Source organism: Monomorium pharaonis, chromosome 4 (genome assembly GCF_013373865.1).
Source record: "Monomorium pharaonis isolate MP-MQ-018 chromosome 4, ASM1337386v2, whole genome shotgun sequence".
Taxonomy (NCBI): domain Eukaryota; kingdom Metazoa; phylum Arthropoda; class Insecta; order Hymenoptera; family Formicidae; genus Monomorium; species Monomorium pharaonis.
In genome coordinates, this window is record NC_050470.1 from 7,624,747 (window position 1) to 7,640,717 (window position 15,971).

Consider the following 15,971-nt stretch of genomic DNA (forward strand, 5'->3'; position numbering starts at 1 on the left):
ATCTCTAAGTTTCCACTACTTTCCGCTACGATTCTGGCAAGACATTGTTTTATGGCGTGCACATAATATGTGTAAATACTCGCATAATGTTTATTAATCTTTTGATTCCCATAGTAATTTCCCAGATGGAAATTTCCAAGCGAGGCGAGAGATTAATTTAAAAAAATTTTTCATATAATACCATATTATTTATAATGTTAATAAAAATTATATTAAACTATAGTAAATAAACATGTCGATGCGTACATATGACACCATCATTTGTTTTTATTTATGTTGATATAGAATTTTTAAAACTGCAATTACAATGATTACTATAATTTTTATATTATCCATGGAGTTATTTATGGAGCGAATGGCTCGTCCCCCTTGAAAATCGAAAAATTAATGTACAGTGATACTTGACAGTTATAAATATTTTAATAATTTAATTAATTTAAATTAAAAAATTTGATATTAATCACTTCATTATGATATATTTCTATGCCAGCCTTGATATTTTATTGTTTATATTTTTAATTTTTGTGCGAGTCACTTTCATCTTACCAAAATCGGCGTTTGATAAATCGCTACAGAGAAAGAAAGAGACCTCTTGGTGCTTCTACCGAATCTCGAATGCAGATCAGAGGAGGGTGCAGTGGAGGCTCAGGTGCGACAACGACTCTTTTAAAAAAATAAAAAAAAAAAGAAAAGAGAAAGAGACGTAAGAAACAAATATAATCGCGGATCCAAGACGCAGTCCGTGTATGTGTTGTGTGCACATGTGTATGAGTGTGCGCGCGCGCGCGTGTGTGTATGTATGTTACACATGTCTGCCACCTCGTGCGCCATGCTCCTCGATCGACACGAGAAAGATTCGTCGACCGAAGGATTGCCTTTCTCTTTTATCTTTTTGTACGAACGACCGTGCGTCTCGGAGTGTGCGTAAATAAAAAAAAAAACGGGGGTGAAAGAGAGAAAAGCGAGAGGGAGTAGTGCGCAAAGTCAGGAAGTATGGAAAGTAAAAATGCGTGAAAAGTGCATGCGTCGACGCATGCAGAATTTTCGAAAACGTGCAATCGACCTTATCACGGAGAGACGAGATAAGATAACACGCTGTATTCTCGCTCGATCCGTCGACGAATTTATCTTGCGCGATCGTGAATGATAAAGGCATGCAAATTATTTCTTTGCGGCGTGCAGACGCTATTTTTAGCAACACAAGTACTTTAAATAAGGAATTTAGATAAAGAGTTAGCAAAGCACAAACGCGAACGCAAACGAATACTATTAATTAACCGACTGTTATATAATCTAGATGACCGGAGTTAGATAGCAAGATAAACTCCAATGGCAAAAAAAAAAAATCAAATGTCAAATAGTCAGTAATTTCTAATAGATATACGAGCATCAAGGAATTCTGCCGAACTAATTTGAAATTCGCCCCGTTCTTAAATTTGAAAGATCATCAACGTCACGTCGAGAACACTTCGTCAAATGCAATCAGATGCACATGCTCCGTGCTTACGATACATTTATATATTCATTGTCGAATAGTGATAAAGCTTTTGGTGATCAACGTGCGGCGTTCAACGTTCTGACAACAGGACGTCCTAATAAGTAGGAGTTAAACAGAGAAAAAAATAATTAGTAGGAAAAGAATTACTAAATATCAAGCGAGGATGCAAAAGATATGAAAAATTAAAAAAAATGAAACAGTGGAAGGGGGGGACAGAGAGAGAGAGAGAGAGAGAGAGAGAGAGAGAGAGAGAGAGAGAAAGAGAGAGAGAGAGAATTAAGATTAACGAAAAACAAGACAAAATCGTGAAAATAAATGAGAAGGAAAGGGAAGACGAAGAAAGCACTCGAGCACTCCGTTAGTCGTAGTACATTAATCAGCACACAATAAAGACAGAAGAGAAGAGGCAGGTAGTAGAGATTATAGGTGAGGTAGAAGTGACGTGATTACCGATGCACACAACACGCGCTATTGCTCACCAATTGGGCGCAGTACGGCACCTGCAAGGATACCCATTGTTAGGCTATATGAGGTTAGTCACGGGCAGGGTGGCGGGGTTAATTTACAACAGCATAGTCACAGGCAGACAATGTTTCCCCGGCGCAACTCCCCCTCCTATATCCCTCCCTCGCTATTTTCTCTTTATACGTGACCAGGACCTCTCTGTGCGCCACATTTGATCCACGTTTCGCGATTAGAAGATCGTCATGATTGACCTAGCGGAATCAGTCGAATTCCATTCCGGTGGTCCCCGGCCAATCGATGCCAATGTCATCCACTGATGAAACCGTGCCGCCGCTCTTGATTGAGCAATGCGGCACGATGCTAGACTGTCATCGACCGGCGATCGGGCGATTGCGGATCGGATCGGCGGGGTCAAGGTCGTGATGCACGTGTTTTGATCATTATGAGGTCAGGTCCGTTTTCTATTAATCGTCGCCGGGCGATAAACACTAGTAAAATGATCCATGCAGGGCCGACCCGAAGCACGCGCGATCGTGAGATCTCGGCTCAATCTTGGTTTGGCGTTATATGAGGTGTTCCGGATTTACCACGTTATCTTTCAACCACAGATTGGGAGTGAGAAGTTATGATTGATATTTTAATTAGAAAATTAATTATTGTTGAAGGGATAAGCTTCTGGAAAATTAAGCTGCAGAAATAACAAAGGGTGATCTTAATTAATTTTCAGAGAATTTTCATTCAATATAGATTTAATGTTAATCATTAGAATATTTTAAACGTTCTTTTTATGTTTTAATGTTTTAATTTATATAAAGAAAACATCTCTAAATACTTTTCAAACTCTGAAAGATAAGACGATAAAGAAAACACATGTAATGATTCATCGTCGCCCTACTTATGAAATCGAAAAAGAGTTGAATTTTACAGACAATACATAAAAATGAAAATATAACATGTGTGTATATATGTGTGTGAGTTTAGAATTTCATAAGTTTTATAAAACAATCTAAATTTTAAATTGTTAAACTAAAATTATCCGCCATAAAATATATGCTATTATTAATTTATGGTTTCTGCAATTAAAATGATTAAAAGTTAAGCAGAAATTTCTAAAATACAAAAATCTCGTATATTCAAAGTGACAATAGGATGACGATGATTAGAGCGAAAAACTCGGTAAAGAAGCGAAAAACAATGAGCTTTCTTGAAATTTAAAGTTTTATTTCAAGATTCGATTATATGAACCGGGATTCTCACGGCCGTGGCAGTATTCGATTACATTCCATATCTACAGTTTCTACACATGAAGAGTACAATTTTTTCGATGGAAAGAATATGTAAGAAATTACGTTATTAAAATAATTTTGCAAATCATGCTAAATATCTTACATCTGCGATATTCAATTAATTATATTACTTTTCTTTTACTAATAAGATATTAGCAATTTCATGTAAAAAGGACATACCAAATTTTCAAATTAAATAAAAATAAGTTGTCATTATTTTCTATTATAAAGACGTGAATCTTAAAGAGTAATAAATCATAGGATTATAAAAACGGATTTACGAGGAGGAGGTAGTCATTTAGTAATCTAAAATCTAAGATACGGAATTAATAATCTAAGATATCTATTTCTCCTCTCACGAGAACCAAACGACGAACGCTGCCACGTGCAAGGCAGGCAACGAAAAACAGTCAACATTTATCTTTGGACTAGCTTGGGGACGCCCCTGAATGTGTCTAACAATGTATAAAAATATGAAGTTTGAATATTTTACAGTGGTGAGTATACAGCGCTGAGATCGTATAATGACAAGGCCAGCACGACGCATTAATGCACACCGAGAGAGAAGATGCTTAATATTAGTTATAATACAGATAATATTATTATTTTTGTACAATTTTGTACACATATAAATTCTTGCGAAATACAAAATTGAAGCGTTTGTAAATAATTTAATTTGGTTAGTTAAATTCATGCGAGTGAGAAGTTAGATTTCAACTGTACATTATAAACGTTATTCTTCTTCTCTCAGCATACGGTTAATAAAATTTCAGCGTTTAGCTTTGCAAAATCGATTCGCGTTAATACACACTGCAAAACAAATGGTATACTGCACAAAAAAAAAGAAACAGTCAGTATGTACCTTGTACTATTCGAGGATTACCTACTGACGACAAGTAAAACAGATAGACAGAGAGTAAAGAGAGCGAGTAAAAATAAAATGACAAATGGATACTTGTGTGTATAATTTCATGTTTGTATGGTCGGACAATTTGACCGAATATGTTCAGAAGGTGGAGTCTTCAATCTATAATGGATTGTAAAAAATGTACGAGTATTTATTCGTAGCATTTGAAATAATATTAATCCCTCGTTATTTGAATATGGTTTTGAAGAAAAAAAATTTTTTCTTCATCTTAAGAAAATATACAAAATCAACATATAATTTAATTATTGATTTAAATACGTTAGAATAGAGTCAAAATTATTCTGTATAAAGATAAAGAAGAAGGCAACGTTGATGATGATGCTAATTATCGTCACGGAAAAAATAATATTTAATGACATGAAACAAAAATAAAATTTAATGATATGATTTAATGATATGATTAATACTCCACCATGTATATGTGCATGTACATATTCCGCGATGGATGCCTGCACAGTAATTTTTTTTGCATCTTACGTCGACGTACATAGTATATAGCGAGCGCAATTAAATAGGCACATGACAAATCCACGGCTAAATTGAGGCAATATTTCCTTTTATTTACTGACCTTGAGCTCTTAAATTCGCGAGAGAAGTAAGCGCGATGGGTACCAAGATCTCGTTAGGATGGTTTGATTTGAATGTTGTCGGTTTAACAATTAAAAATAAACAGAGAATATCCATCATACTAAACACTTGGTTTGTGATTGAGATAATCTCCTTGCAGTACACTATTGCTTTTAGAAGAAGCACACAAGAAAAGCTATATTATTTTATTATATTAAATGCGCTCGCAAGTTAACGCGTAACAAAATATAACTAATTGTCATTGTACAACATATTTTATATTAATTAGATTGAATGCTGTTAAAAATTTATGGGGAATAGAGAAAGGACTTGGCGAGCGACCATCCTCACGTCTTCCGTGCCCATGACGTCGTCCTTCTCCGGCGAATTCCCCCTCTTTATCCTATCCGTATCCTTCGGATCTCGTATGGGACCGGGTCAAAGACCGGCGATCGCGGATCCCGCGACGTGACGGATGACACGTCCGATCCTTCTTCTTACCTTGCACTCGCACGTGGTGCACTTGTCGTGGGGGTCCTGCCAGGAGCTGCCGCTGTCGTGGATGATGCCGGCATAGCTGCACGGCCGGGGTCGACTAGGAACCGTCAACGAGGTGCCGTTCACCGGCACCTCACGAGCGCAGGGATCGTCCTCGCAGCGCGGACAACAATCGCCCTCCTCGGTCACGGGATTCGAGCAGGTTACCGGTGGACACTCCATCTGCCAGCAGTCTATTTCGCCGTACTGCAATAGATCATGCGATAATTCGCAGAAAATTTGAAATCGGCTATTGTCTTTTTTTTTTTTTTTCGAGAAATCTCAGTTTTCTCAGTGGAAACTACGATAGGGGTTTGAGATTCAATGGGTTCAGATGCTTAAGCTATTCTTCTTATTCTACTTATATTTTGTCGTATTTGCGGGTAGATTCATTACCAGGCACTCGCAAGTCTGACACTGGTATATCCAACGTTCTCCGCTTCTGAAGACTAGATGATGGAGCTCCTGATGCCTGCAGGACGCGGCGGGATTACATTGCGGGCAACACTTGTCCCTGTGGCTTCCCGGTGCGCTGCAGTCACATACGGGATCCTTGCAGGTGACCACGCCGTCTTGGCACGTGCATCTCCTGCAAGGATTTCCGGACGGCGCCAAAGTCTCGCCGTTGTTAACCTCACGATTTTCGAACCAGCAACCTTAAATTACAGCAATACAGCAATGTAAAATAATTTCTTACGTACTATCGGTATAATTTCAAGCGGTTTTACTCTAAGAGATGAGTGCATCGTGATATCAGATGCGACGAATGAACTCACTGAGTCTGCATTCTTTTTCAGATTCTTCCAGGTCCTTCGCCGGCGGGCACACGCACTCGTATCCGCCCACGGTATTGACGCATTTCGCGGTAGGATGGCACGTATGCCTTCCCTCAGTCGTTAGATCGTTGCACTCGTCGATGTCAACGCATTGCGTGCCCTGAGTGCTGTCGTGCAGGGCACTCCTGTAGCCAGGCTTGCACCGGCAGTAATACCACCCGGGCATGTTGAAACACGTGGACGATTGATGACACCGATGCAGATCGCTGGCACATTCGTCCAGGTCAAGTTCGCAACTGTTGCCGATGTAACCGCGTCGACAAGAGCACCTTCCAGGTGCCACGCATTCGCCACCATTCTGGCAAGTCTGATTGCACATAGCTACAATAGAGAAGATATTGTTTTAATTCAGATCTTTTACTGTTTTAATTCACATCTTTTAAAAAGATGTGATTGTACTTCTAATCTTATTTTATTAATAATTGACGTTAAATTGAGATTTGATTTTTAATGAGACACAATTTTATTATTGTTAGTTTAAAAATCATTTTTAGTGTGTGTAATTATTTTTTCCCGAGAACAAAAAATCGATTGACTAATGTTAAAAAATGATGAGAGTTCTTTCGTACTGTCTTTGTGGAGCAGTATGTTTTGAAGAAAAATAAACATTCTCCATTATTTCAGTATAAATTGCCTTTCACTGTTTTATTCATCAGTGAAAATATCATTACGATTGTTTGTGTACACATTCACTCATTCGAAGATCTCGAATATTTCAATAAAGAAAACACGTTTGAATTCTTTTCTACTTTTAATAAAGTAGCATGTTTACTCAATCATTTCATATAAATTTCTCACAAATGGACTTATACAAATTAAAAATTTTGTACGATTTTTGTAATAAATATTTTCTAATTATATAGAATAGATTAATAATATATTTATATTAATAAATTATTATATTAATGAATTAATATAATAAAAATTATTATTTTCGCGTTTTATCGTATAAAAATTCGTTTTTTTTTTAATTCAAGAGAATCATTAAAACGGAACAAAGAAAAATCTTAAAACGATAGAGAAATTACCGATTAAAATATAGCGCTATTGATATATAAAGGCGATATACTGTACGTTTGCACGTGAAGCCGTCGCCGGTATAGCCGTCCTTGCAGATACAGTAGTAGCTACCATTAGTGTTCACACATGTGGCGTGCTCGTCACACAAGTGCTGACCAGTCGCGCACTCGTCCAGCTCGGCACAGTTGAACGCGTCTATTCTATAGTAACCCGGAAGACACTCGCACGTGTAAGAGCCGATCACGTTGACGCATTTCGTGTTCGCGTTGCAGTAGTTCGATCCATCTGCCTGCTTGCATTCGTCCACGTCTGAATGACGAGGCGAAAAAAAAACATCGTTGATTATATAATGAACGAAGTCGCACAAATGCTTGCCATTAATTATTGTGTTTAAGAAAAAGATTTGTGTAAATAAAATAAAATTCCAGAGAAAAAAGTAGAATGTTATGGGAAAAAAATATATTACTACAATTACTAATAACAATTATTATTTTATGCAATTTATATATTCTTTCAAGTCGATTCTTCATGAAGATCGTGATCTTAATTTGATGCATACTTATGCATGCTTTATTGTGATTGTTTTAACAAAGACATACTTTCGGTGGTTTGTCTTTCGAGAGATGATGATCAATTAAAAGTCTGATATTGTTCTGGAGAGAAATACAATTTATATATAAGAAAATTATAATTATTAAATAAAATGATTATTATAGTAAAAATATGTAGAGAAGTAAATAAAAACACTTAACGTATATTCATATAAAAAATTAAGTAATGACGAAGGAGACAACTATAAAAAGACGAATAAGGTTTATTTTAAGAACTCATTAAAACTGAAAAAGAACACATAAAAATTATGCAAAGTAAAACTTTTGAACTTCCAATTGAAACGAGACACTAATCATGCAAAGGTTTCACTTGGCGTAAAGTTCGCATGCTTCTCGGGCGAGAGCAAGCCTTGTTATTTTTTACATACAATTAATTGCACATGTAAGTTAGGTAAGCATTAGGTACCGTGACAGATACGACCATCCCCTTCGAAACCGCTATGGCAACTGCAGGCGAAGGTCGTCTGGAGATTCAGGCAGGTCGCGTTAGTGTGACACGTGTGGCCCAACCCGCAGTAGTCCACCCCTAGTTAAATTGGATTAGCCAGGCAAATACGGAGGACGGTTAGAAGATTTAATTAGTGATTTAGCGGTTTTAGGCAAAAGGTTATCGCTCGATTTGGCATCGATAACCCTCCCATGCGTAATGGACATTGTAGTTGATTAATAATAGAAAGTAGCAATTTCATGAAGTAAAATTATTCTGTTTGAATTAATATAAATATTATGTAAATACATGTTAATAATCTTAGGACTTTTAATTGCTGTAATACATCATTGAATATCATAATTATTACGCCGTTTTTTATGCTGTCTTTGTATGCTGTCTTGAATAGCTACTTTTTTTTTTTATATAATTATAGATTTTATATACATGCATGATGTGTGGATGTGTTTTTATTCAAAATTAGTAGAAAAGAAGAGAGTTATCGGAAAAGATATTCCATGCATGAGAGAGTTAGAATTAATGATATGCGAACCACGCTTTTGCTGCCTTAAAGCTCGCTTCTTCATGCTTGCTGTTCTTTTCTTTTCAGGCCTAATATTATAACATGCGTTATTTAAAATTTATATATCTGCTGAATTTCAATGTTTGCCGATATTTGTTTGTTTTATAATAAGAACTTATGATTTATACAAATAAAAAGACATTTGCTTAACGAAACTATCAACTATTTCTATAGAATTGAGTGATATCTCGTAGATAGCTTATAATTTCGCTTTGGAAATCTTGCATCGTAAATTTTAAATCGTCGATATATTCATTTCCTTGTGCAACTTTCCAAGCAAGAACGTACCTGGGCAAAACTTGCAGCATTCCTCCGCCACGCTGATCTGCTCGCTGGGTGGACACGGCAGAGGCGGGCATTTGGTGTCAATGTCGATTTTCTGACAGGTAAAGCTACCGTCGTAGCAGTTGCACTCGACGCACTGCTTCGGCGAGACCCTCTCGCCGTGATCGTAAATTATGCCGTGCAAGAAACATTGTCCTGCGAAAACGAACATTGAATGGCGAGATAAATAACATGAGGCACGAGACGGAAGTAGTTCGACTGAACACGAAACCATTCTAATCAGTCAGTTGCGTGCGCATGAAAGTAAAAGAGTACATTTACGTTGTATTAAAGTACTCAAGAGAATTATCCTCTCAGGTTCTAAGAATTTATGCGGTATTCCAAATGTATGTAAATAGTGTAAATGAATAATAAGCTGAATGTGCTGAATAAAAATTAAGACAACAGAAGTCTTGATGTAGTGAGATTCTTGTCAAGTAAAGTTATTGGCTTAGAAGTCATTGATTTATTAAAAAAAAACTTTTATAATCATGGAATATTAAGGAAAGATGTTTGCAAATTACAAGTAAAGGGTATAAAAAACAGAAGTACAACGTTCCACTTACTGAGACAAGTCGGGCAACATTTTCCCTCTGGAATGACAGGATTCTTGCAAGTGACCGGAGTACAGGGCATCGGCCTGCACTCGATCTCGCCGTGGACGCAGGAACAATATTCACAACCCTTCTCCCAGGTCTTACCGTCCTCATGGACAGTACCGTTCACCCTACAGGACTTTTGGCACTCGCACTCCTCTACTTTGCTTATCCTGCCCTCTGCAGCGGCTAGCTAAAAGGAAGGATGTCCATGAACAAAAACAATCTTATTTATATTTTATTAACAAAAAAGTAAGATATGTTTTATTATATGGAGTAATACCTAGAAAGTTGAATCATAAAAAAAAATTTTGTATGTAATTATACAATAAAATAGCAGTACGCATTTATATGATTTATATAATTCGTACAACAACTTTTGTACAACATTGAATTGAATCTTAAATCTCAGTGATAGAAGTTTGCATCATATAAATATATATACAAGTTACTCACCCTACGAGTCAACTCATTGAGATTGTGCATTAGTTGTTCTACGGTATTCTGTAATATCGAAAATTGACCGCATGTGGGGCAGGATGAGTCGAGTTGAGGACACTGAGAAAGATAACCGTGAGGTCCTGCTATTAACTTGACGTCCTGCAAAGCACCCTGTGGCGCGAAAATCAGAAACCTTAATCTGGAGTACGAAATCATGTGTGAATATTACATGTAAAACAAAACAGAAACTTGATTGTGTTTTTGCCGATAAAAATAAAATTAGCAGGAATAATATATATAAATATCTAATAATTTTATTTAAATTTTAACATTGATTTATATTTGTATATATCAGTCTTGCATCAGTTGGTAACTAGATAGAAAAGAACTAGAATTGAAAAAAGAAAACGACAAAGTCTTGTCTGCAGTAAAAGATGCGGCTTTACCTTGAAAAGAAAGTGCCTGACGTTTCTCTGTCCTACCCAGAGCTGGAGCTGCGGCAGGGTGAAGTTAGTGTCGGGTGGACCAGGTCTCAGCAGTCGCCTGTACAAGGGGTGACAGTCGATTAGCAGCTCGACCTGCGAGCCGCTTATGCTCAGGGCGACCCTGTGCCAGGCGCCATCGGCCAGTCGGAAAGGAAACGCCTCGACGTGTACGATTCCGTCGCGGCGTGATACGTAATGAAGTCGAAGCTCGTCCTTGCGTCCGCTGCTCTGCAGCTCCAAGTACCTGACGCGCATTACATTCTTATGTTTATTGCCGATTAAATTATAAACTTATACGACTATTCAAGATTTAATCTAGAACTATTATAATATTTTTAATTAAATTATGTAATACGTAGAGTGACCATGTTTTTTTAGTATTACTTGATATTTATTACAAAATTTTCAGTTTATTGCTGGGTAATAATGTTGAAACTCTATTAAAAGCGATTTAATTTGCATTGTACACTTTAGATTCATGTATCTATCATCAAACAATTGAATTATATGCTATCACCACTAATGGAATATACTTACAGGCGACGCGTAATTAAGTTCTGGAAAATTTATTAGCCTTTAAGAAGCTTATTGAGTTTTCATCTATATTAATCATAGTCGCGGCACGTTAATGTACCTATACCGTGCGATACATACACGAGCGTCAGTTTCTATCCAATTTGTGTCAGCTAGGCGAAAACAGGTAGTCCGCATTCTCGAAGTACCGACGAAGGATGCGGCATCGAGCCGAGTGCTCCTTCACTCCCGCTCGACAATTGACACACTAACTTCTTTTATACCCGATGTATACCGACAAAACGATATACAGATGAGAAATAAAACTGCGAAGCAGGCGACAGAGCGACGAGACGAGAAACGAAACATACATCTAACATACGTACAATTGTTGCACGACAATCTTTCTCGCCACGACAATATTATTTAACAGTAAAGGTTTTTTATTGTCAAATGGGTAATAATTCTTTGTCCTAGTTGTACCGAGTAATGTGGACGTTGTTATTTCCAGTATAACGACAGCGGAATTATTCTGCTGCATTCATTAAGGCAGGATGATGTCATCAAATAATAAAATGCAGAATATTTCACAGTCATTCGTGAAAAATATATATTGCAACATTTCACTTGTAAATTCTAATAGATCATAAAAGTATTTAATTATCTCATATCTCACGTACAAGAGAGTATGTGTATATTTCGTAATTATATTTTATAAAATAATACGTTCGAAAAAGAGAGATTTTCTGCTGTAGCCTATATCTATATCTATATTATTCTCAGCCTATATCTGTATTATTCTCAGTGTTCGAAATAGGTCACAGCTTGTCGTTTATTTCGGTCAACGAGGCCGAAATTCCCGAACGACGTTGCGAAACTTAGAGGGGGAAAGGTGGGGGAAGGGACTTTTCGGTATTTCGTACCTATTGTTCCCGTGTGCAAAGGCGACGATCGTCCCGGAATTGGTCTCCTCCTGGCGCAGCGTGGCGGCTATAGTGAATTCCGGAACCCGCCGGAGTAGCGCGGCCGCCCGTTCGAAGTTCTCCTCGTTCAGTCGGAGCTCCCTCTCCTCGCCTGGAAGTAGTAAAACACAATGGTCGGTGCGACAAGAAGGAATGCGCGGCTGACTCCGCAGTCTTTAACTATATATTTTATACAGTACTGTTTTTTCGTATCCTATATACTCAACTCTTTCTGACGCTTTCAAGTTCTATTCCAAGTGTGAACCCAATCAGACATTACATTAAAACAAAGACATAGGGGAGAACGGGGCAGATACGCTAGCAGCTCGGGGCAAGTCAACATTACATAAATGCATATAACTGTCTACTATGAAGAATGTTAAATTAAGAAATTATACAAAAAATATTATATACAATACTTAAGTGTTTAAAATTTTATTCAAATTTTGAAGCAAAGAAAAATAACATTTTACGTAACATATACTTGATATGCGCAGAACAAACTTTAAAATTCGAAATAAATTTAAATATGTTATAAAGTATAAATTAGCGAACCTACTAAAAACCATCTAATAAAAGTTTACTTTTATTACACAAAACGGTATATTACATATCTACAGAAAACTTTATTTTAACTTAATTTAATTACAGGAAACTTATTTTAACTTTAATATTACGTTATTTAAGTTTATTCATTCAGGAAAAAATATATATATGTGTGTGTCAGGAGAAATTTTCGAGAAGTCTAAAACTTTACTCGACTGCTCTCAAATCAGTTTTTTCTTTCTTTTAGCTATAATAAATTGTTCGATTTTAATAAAAATTGAAAGTAAGTACCTTTATGCTAAAAGAAATATTTTACGATTTTAAACTGTTTTTTTTTTTTTTCAATAATTTTCACAATAGTTTCACATAAACAAAACGATGTGTGTACCTACCCCTGCTGCAAACCTGCCCCATGTATTCCCTAAAGATATTATATATGGTTTTTAAACATATCCACAAGAATTTTTGAATATTCAATAAAATTTAGCAGTCTGCAGGAAGGCATGTCGCATGCCGTGCTCGAAATCGATGCGGGGCTGATTTGAATTTTTAATCTGGCCGCTTCCAAGTAAGGTCTTCCGGAAAGCGGTCCGCCTCTTTTAGGAATTTAGAGCATGGCCAGCGATTATTTACCTGGTTTATATATTGTAGATTCTCACAGTCGTGCAGTGAGAGGGGCCAATATTGAAATTTAATAATCCAATGATGAATTGAGCGAGTACACATGGATTCTTGGAAAGTGCTGTTTAAGTCAAAGTTGCATTTATTTGTGATTGTTTGAAATTTATTTAAAAAAAACATATGCATTATTTATGTAGTATAACGAGCAGTCAATGCTAATAATTATGTAATATTGCTCTATACATATAGATATATGTATTTTTTTTTTAACAGAGAGGTGTAAAGTACTGCTCAATAACTTCATTTAATTATACTTGTTTAAATAGTCATCTAAAATATGGTGCAATGAATAACAATAATATATTTAATCAATTTGTCTTGTTTAAATATATAGATATTATAGTAGATATTTAATTTATTAATATATTTGTTTTCACAGAAACGAGAAGATTTTATAAGAACTTCCTGCTGTCTCCTTTTCCCATCCGCCGTCATATCGCGTCATATATCCTTTAGCTCCAAGCAAAGAAGTAAACAGCAAGAGCATTTTACTCTCGAAGTTGAAGTAACAATGCTTTTAATGTTACGTAAAATGTCATGTTTCAAAATAATGTGAGAACTGGACTATCGACTTAGCAATGGAGATTAGAGCACGGCGATGTAGGCCACCCCGAATTTTTGAAGGTAGTTGGTCATATCCGTTACGTAATCGTATTGATGTGAAAATTCTATTGTTCACAACTTCCGAATGTAGCTTCCTGTTCACGAAAATACTTTTAACGAGATGAATGATCCGATAGCGGAATGATAAACCGCTGGTAACCAGAATAGAGAGAGAAAGAGAGAGAGAGAGAGAGTGTGTGTGAGAGAGAGAGAGAGAGAGAGAGAGAGAGAAAGAGAGAGAGATTTATAAAATAATTTTTTTTTATTTCTTGTCAATTCATACAATTTATATGAGTATAATAATAAAAGAAAAAAGCTATTATTTTTGTATTAATATGATTATTTTTATTATAGGCAAGATTAAAATTAATGTAATTTAATTATGAGTGAGAATATCATAAATACATAAAATCTCATAAAATATAAGTATCTCTTAAAATATTTTATTCGTTACATAAATCAATAACTTGCATTTAAAAAGATATTTCAGAATGCAGTTTACATAATAAATATCTAAAATTTCAGAAAATGACATTGTATATTCACGTAATGGAAATAATCTATTAAATTTAACAGACATCAAAGCGTCCTATTTCGTGGAAAAAATTATGTTAATGTTCTATTATTAGGCTTGCCATGTGCAAACCGATCATAGCCGTACTTTGTGCACATTCAATTAACACGTTCCGTCTGAATGGTTGCTGCTTGTCCGAGTAGCTATCCATTAGACAGATTAATACGGCCATTTGGCAAATTACACCGCAACTAGTCACTGCAATCGACAATCCTAGTGTCCGTCTATCGCGGCTTCAATATCATCGTCATTAAGCGATTCGTGTAATGTGTCACGTGCAAACGAGAAATCCCACAGCTGTGCACACACAATCAGAGAATGAATATAATAGGAAATGGTTTAGCTTTCGAAATTGGGTTTTCAAATGTTCTACTTTTAGTTCGTTTTCTTTAACTCTAGAGTGCTAATGTGAGTAAATTTTCACTGTTAATTTAACTTTAGTGCAGCTTTTGTTATTAGAATTTTGATAGTCCACAATAATGTTTAATAAGATTTCCTTACAAGAGAATAGTATTAGTTATTCTAACATCTTGTAATCTATAAAATGAAAAAATGTAAAAAATTCTTAATTGTAGGTGAATCGTCTACTAGAATAATATTACTTAGAATAATATTAACAGGAGAAATATATGAATATATAAACAGCACTCTAGAATTAAATTTAATAATATCCACCCGTACAATATTAGCCTAACAAATTTTAATAAATCTTATTGTCGGTTTATTGTCTAAATCAAGCTTTAAATTATAATTTTTTAATAATTTTTCTCTTTCTCTTATATATACCTTTCAGATAGAAAATTCATTTCTAAATTATAACGCGACAATATATTTTTTTAACGAAAAAGAGCTGTCCAAATAAGGGACACGACTGCGGCGTGCAAAATGCAGCGTACTGCCACTGGCTGGCTTCTCGCGGCATAGAGTGCGCTTCAAATTTCACAGAGTAACCGGACACCCGACCGATAGTAAAACGTCGGTGCCTTTTTGCGCGTGGGTCTCGCCACCTACGACGACCGAGGGACCGTCGATTCGCGGCTACGACGTCGTCGAGCAATTACGTACGCACACGCTTAATTATAATGTAATACCACCGGCCTCTAGGCGTGAGCGGAGGAGAAAGGCCGACTAGCGAGAAAACACCCCTACCGGGCGCTGCTCGCTCGGCTCGAAGAAAATCGTTTCGCACGAATTGGCACGCACGAACCAACCCTTGCACTCGAACTGACACGGGCAGAAACCATAATTTGACCGTGAAATTTTGTTTTCGCTACGCGAAGACTGGCTGCAGCTTCGAGCACCGGAAAAATGATCATTTCCTGTAGGGGTGCAGTTAACTAGGGTCAACGTTATTTACCTCTCTTTATTAAGTGCATCGCGGACGTAAGAAAGGCATTCGAAATGCTTACAAAGAACGTTCAAAGACCTTTCGTTTCCGATTTCGATGAAACTCGATTCGAAAAGTAAACTAATCTTGACATTTTATTT

At 36.3% G+C, this 15,971-nt stretch overlaps 1 protein-coding gene across 4 annotated transcripts in view; it reads right to left on the reverse strand.

Moving 5' to 3' along the window:
* LOC105835770 (protein kinase C-binding protein NELL1) overlaps nucleotides 1-15,971 on the reverse strand; it is a 69,718-nt gene that overhangs the window by 7,348 nt on the left and 46,399 nt on the right. The window contains exons 3-13 of one of the 4 annotated variants that reach the window (XM_036286318.1): nucleotides 12,041-12,191; nucleotides 10,566-10,848; nucleotides 10,135-10,290; nucleotides 9,649-9,871; nucleotides 9,047-9,238; nucleotides 8,155-8,274; nucleotides 7,192-7,446; nucleotides 6,058-6,438; nucleotides 5,678-5,937; nucleotides 5,246-5,488; nucleotides 1,978-1,998 (exon numbers count right to left, since the gene is read on the reverse strand). In XM_036286318.1, the coding sequence (XP_036142211.1) occupies nucleotides 1,978-1,998; nucleotides 5,246-5,488; nucleotides 5,678-5,937; nucleotides 6,058-6,438; nucleotides 7,192-7,446; nucleotides 8,155-8,274; nucleotides 9,047-9,238; nucleotides 9,649-9,871; nucleotides 10,135-10,290; nucleotides 10,566-10,848; nucleotides 12,041-12,191 (2,285 nt within the window). Of the gene's footprint in view, nucleotides 1-1,948; nucleotides 1,999-5,245; nucleotides 5,489-5,677; nucleotides 5,938-6,057; nucleotides 6,439-7,191; nucleotides 7,447-8,154; nucleotides 8,275-9,046; nucleotides 9,239-9,648; nucleotides 9,872-10,134; nucleotides 10,291-10,565; nucleotides 10,849-12,040; nucleotides 12,192-15,971 lie in introns of all 4 variants that reach the window. The other 3 variants (XM_036286317.1, XM_036286320.1, XM_036286319.1) reach the window with 3 other exon arrangements.